This window comes from Electrophorus electricus, chromosome 26, assembly GCF_041902795.1.
Source record: "Electrophorus electricus isolate QZ-2024a chromosome 26, ASM4190279v1, whole genome shotgun sequence".
In the NCBI taxonomy this organism is placed as follows: Eukaryota; Metazoa; Chordata; class Actinopteri; order Gymnotiformes; family Gymnotidae; genus Electrophorus; species Electrophorus electricus.
In genome coordinates this window covers 3,176,108-3,191,532 of record NC_137522.1, presented here as the reverse complement: position 1 = coordinate 3,191,532, position 15,425 = coordinate 3,176,108, and the positions used below count along the sequence as shown (strand labels likewise).

General features: G+C 41.2%; 4 protein-coding genes across 6 annotated transcripts; 2 read left to right on the top strand and 2 right to left on the bottom strand.

Moving 5' to 3' along the window:
- Positions 1 to 1,810: 1,810 nt before the first annotated feature.
- gadd45ba (growth arrest and DNA-damage-inducible, beta a) lies at positions 1,811 to 3,583 on the bottom strand. 2 transcript variants are annotated; one of them, XM_026996331.3, is made up of 4 exons: positions 3,379 to 3,583; positions 3,108 to 3,209; positions 2,771 to 2,996; positions 1,811 to 2,660 (listed from the first exon to the last, which is right to left on the bottom strand). In XM_026996331.3, the coding sequence occupies exons 1-4, from the start codon at positions 3,420 to 3,422 to the stop codon at positions 2,544 to 2,546; spliced, it is 489 nt and encodes a 162-aa protein (XP_026852132.1). In that variant the 5' UTR covers positions 3,423 to 3,583; the 3' UTR covers positions 1,811 to 2,543. The 2 variants fall into 2 exon arrangements, with proteins under 2 accessions (XP_026852132.1, XP_026852142.1); XM_026996341.3 differs by having other exon boundaries at positions 1,811 to 2,657.
- A 1,878-nt stretch (positions 3,584 to 5,461) lies between these two features.
- larp6b (La ribonucleoprotein 6, translational regulator b) lies at positions 5,462 to 7,525 on the top strand. Its single transcript, XM_081708037.1, has 3 exons — positions 5,462 to 5,565; positions 5,670 to 5,898; positions 6,265 to 7,525. Exons 1-3 carry the CDS (start codon positions 5,462 to 5,464, stop codon positions 7,351 to 7,353), a joined length of 1,422 nt encoding a protein of 473 aa, XP_081564163.1. The 3' UTR covers positions 7,354 to 7,525.
- Positions 7,526 to 7,788: 263 nt separating this feature from the next.
- vmac (vimentin type intermediate filament associated coiled-coil protein) lies at positions 7,789 to 10,289 on the bottom strand. 2 transcript variants are annotated; one of them, XM_026997063.3, is made up of 3 exons: positions 9,884 to 10,288; positions 9,556 to 9,756; positions 7,789 to 9,363 (listed from the first exon to the last, which is right to left on the bottom strand). In XM_026997063.3, the coding sequence occupies exons 2-3, from the start codon at positions 9,744 to 9,746 to the stop codon at positions 9,009 to 9,011; spliced, it is 546 nt and encodes a 181-aa protein (XP_026852864.2). In that variant the 5' UTR covers positions 9,747 to 9,756; positions 9,884 to 10,288; the 3' UTR covers positions 7,789 to 9,008. The 2 variants fall into 2 exon arrangements, with proteins under 2 accessions (XP_026852864.2, XP_026852858.2); XM_026997057.3 differs by having other exon boundaries at positions 9,556 to 10,289.
- Positions 10,290 to 11,682: 1,393 nt separating this feature from the next.
- ndufa11 (NADH:ubiquinone oxidoreductase subunit A11) lies at positions 11,683 to 15,425 on the top strand. The gene is made up of 4 exons (XM_026996525.3): positions 11,683 to 11,841; positions 13,062 to 13,154; positions 14,553 to 14,675; positions 14,857 to 15,425. Exons 1-4 carry the CDS (start codon positions 11,763 to 11,765, stop codon positions 14,967 to 14,969), a joined length of 408 nt encoding a protein of 135 aa, XP_026852326.1. The 5' UTR covers positions 11,683 to 11,762; the 3' UTR covers positions 14,970 to 15,425.

The window sequence follows — 15,425 nt, the reverse complement described above, 5'->3', positions numbered from 1 at the left end:
GGAGCATTTACAGTGGCGTTACAGTTCGCTTGATTTGGTTGGGGATGCGCGATGCCACCACACCATAAAAACGGCGCAGCGCTGCCTCCGTTGCGACCTCAAAATTTGTCAGCGCGACTGGGCTATAAAAGAGCTCCATTCTGCGGGCGGAAAGCGGGCTGAACTCGCAGACTCGTACCTGCCGACCTCAGGGAGGGGAGGCAGACTAGTGCACAGAAATAGCTGCAGGCTGGGTGGCACACGCTCATTACAGATCACACACAGATCAAGGCTTTGTGTGCAGGAAGAGCGAAAAAAAATTAAATAAAATAAAAAAATCTGGAGCCAGGCAGAACGTCTCTGCCTGTGTTTCTCTGTGAAGAAAGCGTGATCCTGTCGTTTTCCTGGGGAAAATGCATCCCTCCCTCTGTGCCTATTGAAGAATACATCCCAATTCTGTTTTCCTGCTTTCAGAAAAATAGCACTTCCTTGGCTCCTTTATCCTATTATGATAATACGGTTATGAAGCTGTTTCTTTTGTATGTTTTGGCTGGTGATATGCACCAAATTTACATGTTCACCTAAGTGAAATATTTCCTGCTAGCAGGCGTAGCGCTTCGTGGAAATGCTTTCCCGCATTCCGGACATACCTGAAGCGTAAGAGCCAAGGAAACGCAATGCTGCGTTCGCGAAGGCATTTTGAAGGAATTTTGAGTGAATTATCCATTCACCCTTACATATTTTTAATGAGCGTGATTTGAAACTGCAGTGGAACCTCTCAAACGCGAGTGTCTCCAAATTGTCCATATATGGTCAATGACGTTTCCGGAGATACCGACGCGTAATCGGTGATAGGCTACGCAAGTGGAGAGAAATACATAATTAGCTCAGGGAATGCCCCTAAACAAATGCGCACGACCTCCATGGGTAAATGGATAGGAATAATATTGTTTGAGGGGAATATTAATCCGTTGGCTTTTGTCAGATGACTGTCTTATTAAAAGTTAACACTTTAATGTCCAGGATATCTTAGAAAATAAGGGAAATAAGTTTTCATCTTGTGGGGCACCAGATAGGATATGTTGTTGCCAATTGTCGTTGTCTTCGTCTCTGAAAGGTTTATGTATTTTCTTTTTAATGCTGAGGCTTTAACAAATATTTTAGGTCACTTGTTTACGCATAGTTCAAATTGTTTAAATATTACATACTTAATGATGGTCTACATCAATGTGAAGGCATGCTACCATAATATTGTGGCCTACTGCTAACCTTCACTCATATATTGCCTGGTTTAGCAGCAAGGGATGAGAAATAGAGTAGACACCTCCAAACCCAAGAAAGGGTAACACCGGAAGAGCAAGTTTACTGAGAATTTCATTATAACCTGATAGAACGTTCAACAATGGGAGCCAGGGAACCCAGTTATCCATGGATCAGCGGAAAGTGTTTGTTCAAATGTAGAATTGTCTCTTTCTGGGCTTATCTGAACTTGTGTGAACAGCAATTGCAGCATCTCAAACAGCAGAGCATACAGTTTTCCAAGGTAAGCAGTTTCTACATGAATGACCCCTGGAGTCCCTGTTTCCTCTAGTGCAGTGTTGCAACTGGTTTTGTAATAGTAAGGATATGACGCAGATTCCACTAGATGAGGATGTGAAGACTCTCCTTTAGCAAACGGAGTGTGAAATGCACATTACTTAGGGCGGTTGGCTTGAACAGTTGCACCAAGTCCCTCGTTTTGTTGTATGCAGGCAGAGATCATAAGTACTCGAAAATTACCTGCCCACCGCCCACCACCCCAACACCCCAATTACAACAAATAGTCAAAATGTTTCACTTCCAAACAATAATTTATTAACAGCATTGCAAACATCATTGACTTTCACATGAGCTGAAACCCATATATTACTCTGTTTAAATTATGGAAAATAAGTTAAAACATTAATTCATATGTTGCACCAGTGGCTTAAAAACATCAGGATCTCTTACAAAACTGGCCTCTCTGCAGTCACAATAAGCAGATGCAGTCCCCATGTCTATCGGCTTCTACAGATGATAGTCCAACAAATAAATAAGTTGGCTAAAAAAAAAGGGTTAAAAAAAAAAAAAAAAAAAAAAAAAAAAAAAAAAAAGAGCCAGCGAGTGACCCGCAGCTAGGTTTCCACACTCTTGACGACGGACTCTCAGTTTCTCTCCATCGCCCAGATGAAACCGAGTGCGCACGCTCCCACGCGACCCACATGCAGGAACTCCAGCGCGTCGTGCAGCGGTAGGCGAGACCTCCGCATCTCATGTTCCTATGGCTCTCCTCCGCCGCCGCAAAAAAACCAACCAAAAAAAACAAACAAAAAAAACGCTCCCTTCCGTGGAGGACGCAATGGCCTGCGGAGTCAAACGCACCGTGCGCACAGTCCGAGGAACTTTCCTCTCTTCTCAGCCCCTGCACCTGACGCGGCAGTCAGCGGTGGCTGATGCAGAGCGCTAAAAAGCCCTTTTCCGAGCGCCCCTTTCATTCTCAGAGAGCGGCGGTTCTATTCTTTCCACGCGGTGACGACTTGTGGAGTTCAGCGCTCTTGCAGAGACAGATAGGGGACCCACTGGTTTTTGCAGCGGCTTTCGTCGCAGTAGTTGCCCACCTCCTTCAACGCTTGGCATTTCAGCGGCTGGCACTGAGGGTTCTGCTTTTAGGAAGACGCAAACAGAAAGCCATATTAGGATAAATCGCTTCAATAGCATCCGCCACTCATTCTATTTAACGCAATTAATAACAAGCAAGCAAATCGATACTTACAGACACCAAAATGCAGTGGAAGTCTCTTGGCTCGCTGTTATTGTTCTCCACGGTGCTCGGCTCCTCGAGGACCTGTGCCAGGCGTCGCAAGCCGGACACGCGCAGGATATTAATGTCGTTTTCACAGCAGAATGCTTGAAGGAGCGTGAAGTGAATCTGAAGTGCAATATCATCCTCGTCTTCTTCATCCGTCGCCAGAATGCACAGCACCACACTGTCTGGATCGCTGCGGTGAAAAGAGAACTCGTTAGTTTAAGTATTTTGGTCAGTAAAACATGTTTCAGTGTATTGACACTAACAATGTCGTTCATATAGGCAAAAGGGGTAAGATACTTACACATTCATCAGTTTTGCAGACTCGTAAACGCCGACAGTAAGACAGTCTTGTCTTTGGGCTGCTACGAGTAGCTCCTCTAAGGCTTGGCTCACGGTTTCCATCCTATAAGGAAGTGCAAACCTGGTAAGCAACTAGCTTCATATTTGCAGTTATTATTTGCACATTACCTAGAATGGCCCTAATGAATCGTGCCATCCCGTCACGATTTGTGCTCATGCATGCAATATGTAATGCGAGGTCAAGACAATGCACACTTCAAAGTTGAACTTACTTTTTATCAGTAATATCGCATCCAACGACTTCTTCCAGAGTCATGTTGTTTAAAGATAATATGCAATCCAAAAGCTCCGAGAAGAACTCCAAGTGATTAATTCCAATAAGAATGTGTCGCCAAGACAGTAATCCAAACACGCTTTGCTCAAGTCGAGTTATCCTGCTCGTCGGTCTCACTCCTTTAACTTGACAAGTCTCTTCTGCCGGGTATTAGCGAAACTGAAGGACTATATCTACTTTCGCTCTGAGGGCGTGACTTCTGCCAACGCACGTTCTCTCATTGGTCAGAAGCCGTCAGCAAACGTCTTTGTCTCTCCAGCAATTGGCGGTTTCTAGAACCTCATGTCTAGAGCCCACGTGGGCAGTTTCAAAGACCCCCCCCACCCCATCACAGAATCTACTTGTTTATGTCACATTAAGTGAGATGGAATTTCCTTGGTTTCTATTTTCCTTTGGATGCGCTCATTGCAGTAAAAATTGAGAAAACTGCATCATGAAAATCACTGTACCTAATTATGATGCAGGCCTGCTCGATTTGCACATCATATACATGGTATTGGTAGTTTAAATTCCATGTGGGCCATATAGATTAAATACATCACATTTAAGTGTCTTAAAAATAAATAAATAAATCCGTGCAATAAAGCCCGTTAAACCTTTTAACGTTTGCTATAGTACTAGCTTTTGCAGGGGTTGCCTTTGTAAGTCTATGCTATAGCTTATATAAAGGTACTTTAATAAAGGTACCTTTAATAAAGTTGCACTGTGAAAGAAACATGCATGTAAGAGGAAGCATTTCAGATTAAGCCTTTGTCGAGCCAATGCGCATATGTTGTTATTGTTTTATATTCATATTGTCTTTAGGCCTGAACGCTGTATTTGCATTTTGCATAACGCGCTGTTTTTGAAAACTCCCCCGAGGGTGATAAGAGTTTATCCATATTACCTGGAACTTTCTTCATTCGCTGTTCAAGTTCCAGTGGGTCTAATTATAGTCCGGGAAAGTCACAGGACCTTAATGTTATGGGTTCTTGTTGTGCTTTTGCTACAGCGGGAAAGAAATCTATATACACTCTACAAGGTCAGTTTATTTATGGGATGAGCTAGCTGATCGGCGAGCGCCACCTGGCGAGTGCCACCTTGCGATAAAAAAATCTAATGATAAATGGAACCCGATGCAAAGTTTTGTAAATGTTAACAAAAGAGCATACACTGTCATGTACGGATCAGGTTTGTGCGGGACATAAGAAAATGCAAGCCATCGATCTGATTTCCAGCAGAGGTTGTATGTACGTATTGCTTACTGGATAGTTTTTTCCCATAAAAGCTGCGCGCTGCCTGCTCCCTCTTAATACACAAGGTCGTAATACACAGGAAAGTAACTATAAGGAAAAGGTAGTGACGTTCTTTACACGATTTTATGCAATAGTGGTGTTAGTGGGCCTAGCTATCATCATTGTCCTCTCTGGAACCCCTGTGGTATCCACGGAGTTGTAATACACACCATTAGACAGACACCTTTTCAGATCTGGCTAGCATATACTAGAATTAACACCTCAAACACGTAGGCAAGATCGTGGAGAAAAGCATGCTTACACGTTTGTTTAGTTTCTTTAGAAATATTAGAAATTGTTGTGTATAAAACAAGGGGGCATGGCACTGCGCTTCGATTTCCTTTAACAATTATGGGTTACTCGTATTTATGTAGACACAGCAACAAAAATAAAACCGTTGTTATTTACTCGACAGGAACAGGTCAGCCAAAAAAGGGCAAACGGGCTCTTTCTCGGGCCACTTTAGCCAGGCCTTGTGCACACCGTTGAGAAGCTCAAAGCAGAACAATTACGACTTTGCCCAATGGTCTTGTTTTTCACTGGTGACGCGTGGCCATTTAAAATCAGGAGTCTAAAACATTTCAGCTGGCCTTAGGTTACGCGCGGCTAGACGGGAAAGCCCGTCCAGGAAGGGCAACAGGTTAGGAAACGTCTTAGTAGCAGGAATATGTGATCTATTTATGACTTTCGCCTCGTGTTTTTAAGCGAAAACCTGTATTGTGCATAAAAGCACCGTTTGTCCGCAGCATGTCTTTACCCGCCTTTACGGGCATCTTTCCCAGTGACGAGAATGCGCTTTCAAAAGATCCGTTCTTATACACTGATGATGGACTAAATGATAGTTTGGATGGGTAAGACCTATCGCCTTTAACTAATCTGAACTGATCTAATTGCAATAATCTGGCTTCTTAAAATAAACTCAGCCAGTAATAAACATGTTTTCAAGTCACAAATGAAAATTGGTTTACAGAAGTTCAACAGAACTGACTGATGTCTTTGAAGAGGAAGGGTGTGAGGCTGAAGTGTGGACTCCACCATCAAGCGAGCTGAGGCAAAAAATAGCCACCCAGCTTGAACACTACCTTTCTGATGAAAATCTGGAGGCTGACGCTTTCCTGTTAAAACACATTCAGAGGAACAAGATGGGTTATGTCAGCCTCAAATTGTTGACATCATTCAAAAAGGTGAGTCAAAAATTCAGATTAATCACTTTTCGGTTTCTAACCACAGGACCTCTACCTGACACTTATGGATCCAGCAACGCTGATATTGTAGTTGATGTTACCATGGTGTCAGTGCAAGAGTCTCTAGCACAATGGTGTTCGTTACTGCTAGGCAGAGATTGGTCCTCTGATCAGAAAATAAACATTGATCGAGAATGGCTAACACAATGCATAGCCTACAACTGTATAATTGCAAGGTGTTTTATAATAAATAAATAAATACTAATGAATTTGTGTAGCAAGTGTGGAGTCAATAAAGTGATGGATCCAACATTTCACAAAAGGCTGGTTGTGATTTGCTGGATGTTGGCTTTTGTGCTTCGCTAGATCAGGGATCTGACGCGTGATTGGCGTACCACACTGGCTGCTGCACGGATTTCTCAGCAGCTGGAGGTGAACGAGGCAGGCACCAAGGTACGACGCCGATGTCCTGTTCCTGACTGGCTGCTGTGTGTTCCCACCACTAAGCTGCTGCTGGCTTGGAACTTCCTGGGGAATACCACCGAGGGAACAGAGAGTGGGGGATCTGGAGCGGAGCAGCAGGACTTCATGGAGGCTGCAATGTGTGTGTTTGGTCTGTATGGTACGATCACATCCCTCCGTATCCTCCGGCCAGGGAAGGAGGTCCCTGCTGAGCTCAGGCGCTATGCCAAGAAGCATGCAGAGCTGGGGCGCAAGTTATGTGCAGTGGTGGAGTTTGAGTACCTGGACGGTGCCCGCAAGGCCTATGAAGCCCTCGGAGTGGCGGAGCAGCAGCAGGGGGGTAAGGGTATCCGCGTGGCGCTCCTTGGCAGTCGAGGCACGCGCAAGTCAGTGTGCCACGGTGAGGAGTCGGAGGAGAGCATCGAGAACGATGGCTCCAAGAAGCCAAACCGGAAGGCCAAGAGGCACCTCTACTCTATGGAGGACTCTGCCCTCTACAGCTCCTCTGAGTCAGACTTCACCCCAGCCTCACCGCGTCCTAACCGCAGGGTGTCCCGTCCGCAGGCCCTGTACGGCAGCCCCCTGGCCATCCCACGGGCGTCTGCTTTCTGCTCTGACCCCTACAGGAACCCCTTGGGCAGCCCTGTCGGAAGCCCCCTCCTGCCGCGTAAGCTGTTTCCCGGAGGCCATGCCATCTCCCCTCTGGCAACGCCTCCATTTAGCAGCACGCCAACCTCAGTTGGCAGTGCCACTTACAGCAGAAACAAGTGCTCTGCGGATTACACCCAGGACAGCACAGGGAATGTGGGGAGCCCGTGGGTCCAGCGCCGCAAAAATGCTGCCCAGGCCTTGCATCCAGAGAAAAGCTGCCCTTTGTCACCTAGTCACGTAAAAAGGTCACTGGGTGTGCTAGTTATGCGCCAGCCACAGGGACCTGACGGCACCAAAGGATTCCACAACTCCATTGGGAGAGGAAAGGTGCTATTGCCATAGTGATGCACTGGTGATTCTCTGCAGGTGACTTGTGGGTCTATGATCAGCAGTGCAAAGCACTTTTTACCACAGTTTAATTAGACACCAGCATACACTGCTTTATATCCAAGAGAAGAATTGATTGCTATATAAAAAAAAAAAGAAAAAAAAGTATTCAATGAAAATGAATAAAGGTGACCTTGTGATGAGTATTTGAGTGAGGTTGCAGTTTTCTTTGCATGTTACATACTACAACAGTTCAACCAGTATTGTAAATTACTAATGGGAATGTGAATTCACATACAGAGGCTGATAATGTCATGATCTCATCTAACCAAACCAACTGATTGTTGTCCTATGTTTAGACACCTGCAACCTGAGATGGGGAAAGAGGCTCTTGCCACTCTCTCAAATAGTGTATTTTTATTTTATAACAAAGTGACACTAAAATTTAGCCATCACAGAATAACAAAATAGTTTAATGTAATCAGAATAAATAATTCCATAGACCAAATGACCATGTTTTTGAGGCACCAATTAACTGTAGAAAATAAAAAGGTAGCATTCATACACTCTTCTTAATGGGCAGCAGCAAGACACCCATGCCCTGATAACACAAGTACTCTATCATGATGCAGTAACAATTTGCCACTGCACAAAAAGATACTGAACAGATTTCTTTTCTATCTGTACTGTTTAAAATAAGACATTGAGACACTACCAGAAAATATGCAAGTTACATACTGAAATCAGAGCCTTGGAGAACTTAATGAAAAATGGGTAAAACTTCTTTCAAATAATCATGGACAAAGTGTTGACTCAAATACAGATACAGTATTTTTTTTTAGCTTGCATAGACAGATTTCATAAGGATTAAAATATGCAGCTGGAAAAAGAGTTTATGACCCAAACATCAACATCATACCCAGACAAACAAAACATCCTGTGCTGACATCAAATAAATATAAATAAAGCAGCAATTACAGAAAGCTGCAAGATCATTATTAGTTGCAAACAAAACACTTTCAGGCAACATTATGGTTTACTTCATAATGGAAACTTCCAACTCATCACAAATTAGAGGTTTGACTGACCTGGCCCAGTAAAACAGTAGCTCTTCCATTTAATCTATAAACTGTAACCTTTTTGATATGTACTTGACCTGTGATTTATTACTAAAAATATTGGTAGAATATACAACTAAGTGCAGTATACCTTTTTTTAAAAGAAAGGAAAAAAAAGAAAGAAAAAAGCTTAAACAGATTGGTCAAATGTAAAACGTTTTAAAACTGGCTGATTTAAAGCAAATAACAAAACCTTGAAATAAATAGGAATTAGGCTGTGATCCAAATGTACAAAGAATAATGTAAAATTTACATCACCTTGCCCATAGTGCTAGGTCTGCTTTCCCAACACAGTTCTGCCAAGATACTGACATAGGACCAGCTTGTTCAAATCACATTCATGCTAATATAATGAACGGCATTGGTCTAAACATGGATATGGATACACAGCTGGATGGGAAAAAAAAAAACTAATAAAATATATATATATATATATATACTGAATCAGATGCAGGTTAACAATTCTCATAGTATTTACTGTTGTTTCCACCAGCACCTTTAAAATCTGCCCAAAACACAAAAGCATGGAAAACAAAAGTTCCATCCCATTTTTCATACCGTAGTTCCAAACACCACACCATCTAACTCCTGATCATCCATGTCGTCCTCGCTGAGTGAAAAGTCTTTGTGATTTGAAAGTCCACTGGGGCTGCAGTTGGACTCTCCATCGGTGAGAGATGCATCTCCCGTGGGTCTGGTCAAGTCAATAACAGGGCCCATCCGTTCTGCCTCGGCCATTTGGGCCAGCATACTATCTAATAAGGGACGGCTTTTGCAGATGTTGTCCAGCAGCTGACAACGGTGCTGCAGCTGGCCAATCAAAGAATCCTTCTCCTTGACCATGTGCTGGAGTTTCTGAATGGAATCCTCTGACTGACAAAGCTTTTCATGGAGGTAGGAAATCTCCCTTCAAAAAGGACAGAGAAATATAAAATTAGGCTAGTTGGTCAAATGGGTGGAAGTAATGTTGGTAAGCAGATTTAAAACAATATTACTAAAGCATGGTGACCTCAAACCCCAGTGGTGCTACACCTTTCCAAACAGTGAAGAGAAAAAAAACACACTCATGTACGATATAACTCAAGATTATTCCTTTTACCTGTCCTTGTTGTTTGTTATTTCTTGGGTTGCCGCCCTCAACTGCTCATCTTTCCGTATTAAACTCTCCGCCTGCTCCCGCACAGTGTTTTCAGCTGCCTCTAGCTTGTGCTCAAGGTCCGCCACTCGTCCGTGCAAAGCGGCCAGGTGCGCATTCGCCTCCCTTATCTGTACCGGCGACGGAGACGACATGTCCGAGACCCTGCCGAGAAGCAACGAGAGCTGGGATCAGCCGGATGAACGGATATTAGTGGCCAAGTGCGACTACACGCGGGTTTCACTGGTCATTGGTACTGGTGTTGGTGTTCTAGCTAGCTTGACCCGCTCACCTCGCAACCGACGCGGTCACATTAGCGACGTTGGCGCGGCGTAACGTTTAGGTTACCGGCGTGATGAGGCGCTGAGTCACGGGCACAAGGACGTCGATATCAGCCTACTTCACATTCATCGCCGTTAAACGGTAGCTAGCAACCAGCTATCTTAGCTTAGCTAAGCTAAAATTCATAGCCACAAACTTGTTCAATAATTGCGTAGCCTGCTTCCTTGACCACGGCTCTTGACAAACGGAAAAAGCCTGTCACGAAATGAGGAGAGAATTTCCTCAGCCGTAATCCTGTGCGGAGACAACAGCGCCAAATTCTGTTTTCCACTCAGTTTCAACTCGGCCGACGTGCTTGGGTCTTGCTACAGCAACTTCGCAACAAGATAGCAACCTGTAGCTACTCCGCCCCGGAAGTGAAGCTCAACAACAGCACCCACACTTGTTTGCATGTGCCCGCTGAAGTGTGCGAGGTGTCAAGTCATTTTTATGCAAGCGTCATGTACAGCTCTGCTACAAATTAACATGTACATTTAGTTTCCCACGCAAGCCATTTCGGACAATTCACCCAAAAGCGTTACTTGAGCCAAATGAACTTCCCAACCTAAATACATAAAATATCTGCATCCAGATATTTTTTTAGTGAAAACAGGTTGGGTCAAACATGACAAATATACCGTATTCCTAACCAAAAATAGAATTGCAGGATGATGCAATCTATTTATATGGCATCTATAGTATGTTTCTGAGGGACAACTGTGGACAAGAATGTAAAAAATGGCTTTTCTAAATTAATATGGGACATATTAACATATGGACTTGTTTTGTCCCGTTGTATTTTCTCAGTGTTACTTCTGTTACAACATAACCCACTGTGTAGTGACTGGACGTTACCTTAGCTAACTCTCATTGTGATTTATATACATGCTTCAAGACTGCACTACATTACAATCAGCACTGGGGAGATTCAAATAATTGTGAATTCTGTGATTTATGCAACTTACCCTCACTCAAGCTGGCAAATAACATTTATGATTAAAATAGTTACTTTTGTGGTATAAAATCAGTTTTCATCATAAATATGACAAGATATCTGTGCAGATATAGTAAAAATTCACAGATGACATTGCAATGGGAATCTAAAAAGATTAGCCGCAGCACATACTCCTGGAACGTAAAAATCTGCTACATTTTGCCTCACATTAGTTTATGTCCTTAGTATTCCCAGTTAGTAAGCGAAAAGTACCCAGATTATATATTATTGCAATTGAACATTGGACACCATTCAGTCCCATGGTTCAAATGTCACGGGAGGTGTGATTTCTGAAGCCAAATAATATAAAATGCCATACGCCAGCGAAGCTTTTTCAAGTGTATGAATAACGCTTAATAACATAAGTGATTCATGAACCGATTATTCTTCCTTTAATACGTTTTTTAAGTGTTAAATGTGGCAAAAAAAAATCTTATCTAATTTTTATGAGCTAATATTGTTTGAAGCCAGTTTCTGTTGTTTCTTCTCTTGATGAGTTTAAGCATTGTAAAAACGCTTCAAGACACTTTGGTCTTTCCGTGTTTTTTTTTAACCATTGCACCGTGAACATTAAGTGCTAGCAAGGTTAAGTGGAGTGAATGGTGCAGGAGTTCTACTGTCAAAGGGACCCCATAGTGACCAGGTGGTACAACTTTGATTTGGGGCCCAGTGAGAACGCCGGTAGTATGTAGTAGGCTATTTTGTGATAACCTATGTAAAGTAAATGAAATGGTGTTGGATTCCCATTGCCTAGGTGGCGGTATTTGCTTGCGAGCAACAAAGATAAATTAAAAAAAAAAGAACGCGAGAATCACAGAAGTATTCTCGCGATGCTTTGTGTGCCCTTGTATCCAAAATGGGTTATTGGGACCTCCAAGAAGGTAAAGACTGCGTCGAAAAGACATTCATTACTACTAAACTGGGCACTGCCATTGGTAAGTGTGTTGGGTATTTCTGTCGCACTATCTCAGATTAGCTAACTGCGTGTGAACATATTATGTGGGTGCTCTAGTCGAATAGGTGACGCTTACATGCTAATTTTAACGAGCTAGCTAAGATAAGATAACTAAGGTTTTAGGTTTTATCTCTTTACTGCAATATTAACGAAATGAAAGGTAGCTTACCTGGTTTACTGAGCAGTATTAAAATGTTTATCAGAAGCCCAGAGCTCTTTATTCGCAGTCTTCTTACAATGCCCCCCTCATACTGTTTTATCCCTGGGCTTCGTTCTTTATCCCTTTCCCCATTCTGAACCTTAATATGCAATATGTTGAAGTAGATAAAGGGTCTGTTCAGCTTAGTAGCTATATTTCTTGTCTTTTAAAGTGTCATCATACTTTAAGGTGTTGGGCTTCACTGTGAAATTCAGCTGAGCAATCCAATCGGATCCGTTCAGCAAACACAATGATCCTGCCTCATCATGTTCACTTTTATGAAATACTATACATAGTGTCTTATTGGTCTATATGTAGGCCTCTAGAAACCATGGAGGGACTCCTACATTGACAATTAAATAGCACTGCAGTTATTGGAAAATTTGAAATAGTTGTTCTATGTAAAAGTAATAGACACCAGAAATATAAAAGAAACTGGGTGCTGTAAACAGTTCATATATACTCAACACCCATTTTAAATACCTTGTGTATTGCAAAGGTAATACAGCCCATCTTTTGTCCTGAGAATTTTTGTAAGCCACCCTGAAACTCTTCAGGACCAAAGGATTCAGATTTTTGGATGACAGACTGTCAGCCCAAGAGTGACACATGTGGGTGTAAAAACACCAGAACAACAGTACATCACCCTCTACCTGACAAATTTTGTTTAGCAGCAGATACCCTGCTGTCTCTAATTGTAACATAAATGCATAATCTGTCTGAATAATCGTATACTTAACCAACCTTCTTATTCTTCAGAACCTTTGACCTCCTACTTTCAAACCCACATTTTCTTTACCAATTTTCGATGTACAAAAATATGTACGGTGTATCCATCTAAGCAAATGATTGCTCAAAATCATAATATTGCTGCTTCTATCTTTTACATATTGATCTGTGTTTGGTGTAATTTTGATCTGTTAATTCCTCTGTGTTCTGGATGGGCAGGCATGATTCTTTCTTGTTTAACTGTTATAACTATAATATGGGATTTCTTTCAGGGCTTATTGGCTCAGCATATCATATAGTGGCATTCAAGCCTGATACAGCAGTTGAAGCGTTGGCAAGGGCAGCAAATGGCACAGTCACTATGGGTATGTAGTAAACATCTTACTGTTTTCTACTGTTTAAACCTGACTGCACAGCATGGGTGCCAATTGTGTAATTCTCACAAAATCCTGATTTAAAGGCTCACCAATAGGAACATTTTTAAAAAGGTGTTTAGACACATTTCCTTTTTGAGGATTTAAGATTAATGTCTAAACCTGCTGTGATCATTTTCAGTACATGTTTTGTTTTGGATTTTTTTTTGTAAATGTATTACTGTTAAATATTAATTTTACAAAAATGTATTATTACTGCAATGTGACGTTGCATCAGATATAAGTCTAGGCAATTTTCAAAGTAAATTATTGACACTCATGTACAGAGCTACATAAAAATCTGTAGAGATTAGTTTTTCATATTTGTTTTCCTTAATACATCTAATTTCCCCAACATACTTGATTTTCATTTTCCACTTGTTATTAGGATATTGAACTGAAGGCTTGCAGTATTTTTTAGAAGCAGAGATTAAATAAGAATTATTATAAATAATTTAAATACAATTACAAACAAAAATATAATTATCTGATAATAGATTAATTGTCAATTAGATACCAATAAACATCAGTTGGTTATGAGTGATGTTTTGGAAATTAGGTTGTATATTTCAGAAACTAGATTTAGCAAAGTAAAGCTGTTGAGTATATTCACAGTTAAACAAGGGTTCAGATGTCTTTTCATCTTATATTAAATATGTAACACGCCATATCCCATTATGAAAATAATGTTTTTTTGTGGACTCCATTTCCTATTATCTAAAAAATTTAACAAAACATTTGGTCATAAAGAAATAATTATTTCATGTAGACTACAGCTAAACACAAATATCTAGAAGTTCTGATAGAAGTGGTTTTCTGATATCTGGTACTGGAAACTATATTGGCTTTTACTGCTAGGTTTTAAAAACCTGGCTTTTACCGTTTTATCAGTTTGGATCGAGTCTCATTTGTTTAAAGAATTATAGTACCTAAAAATAGTTAATATATAAGTGTATTCACATATTCTGCAGACATACACACTCCTTCCATTTAACTAACATATCACAATGATGGTTCCTTAATTAACCCAGAATGATTCATGTTCAGGATAATTTTAAGTGTGTGCCACTGTGAGGAATGGCTTTTTAATACTTTCATACCTCTGAATAATGCAGCTGATAAATTTTTTATTAGTCCATCCTCAGGTGATTCAAATGCTTGTATCCCCATTATGTATAAATCTCAACATACTTCTTATTCGCGTTATTTATCTTAGTACTCGTTGGACTTGCCGTAAATTTCAACTAAATGCCTTCATAAACAAGGAAAAGCACTGTAGTGATGAAACAAGAAGTATCATTAAATGGTGCTGAAGTATATATAATAACCAGTTAGCTGTAATGTTTCCAGCATCTCTAGGGGCGATATTTGGAGTCGTCACTTGTCTTAGCGCACATGCTAGGGATGCTCCTGATGACCCCAAAAACTACTTCATTGGTGGATGTGCATCGGGTGCCTTTGTTGGAGCTCGAAGTGAGTAACAGCAAGCACTTCAAAATGTCAGCCATAGATGTGGACTGAAATACCAGTGACCAGTAAGACTGCTAAAAAAAGATCGATGTTTGGAATGACATTCAGTAAGACTGTGATATCAAATAGAAATGTAATTGTCAGCTTTGTACTCTGAGCCTCTAATCTGCTTTGTTCTTTACAGCTCACAGTGCTATGACTGGCATAGCATCATGTCTTGGTTTGGGAATGGTGGCCATGTTTACCAAGGTTGGCAAGATGGAAGGTTGGAGGTTGTATGGTCCACCCAAGCTGTAAAACCATGATCTTATATTATTACAGTGTTCATATTGTATATTCCTTAAATAAATCTGTTTGAAAAAAATGATCTTGAGTGCTATTTTATGCTCAAGCAGTACTTGGTCATTTTTGGTAATATTTGTTTCAAAAAGCAAAATAAGGATGAAGAGTAGTATATTTGTATTTTGTACACTAATGTAATCTTTTTGTTAACTAATAACTTTGTTGGAGACAAGAGGTCGGTGTGCACAACAGTGAAATGGGTATTATCCATTTACCAGTACAGATTTTCAGTTACAGTTCTGCTATACACAGTGCCTCTATTAGCTCAGCAGTATCTGTGGCATGCAAAGTACTTGTCAAGAGGACCATTTGTTTTTGTGATTGTTCCTGGTGATGGCCGCAAGATGGCGATGTTCATCATCAACTTATCTACAATACAATAAAAAATCTAATCGTTAGTGTTGCATTTCA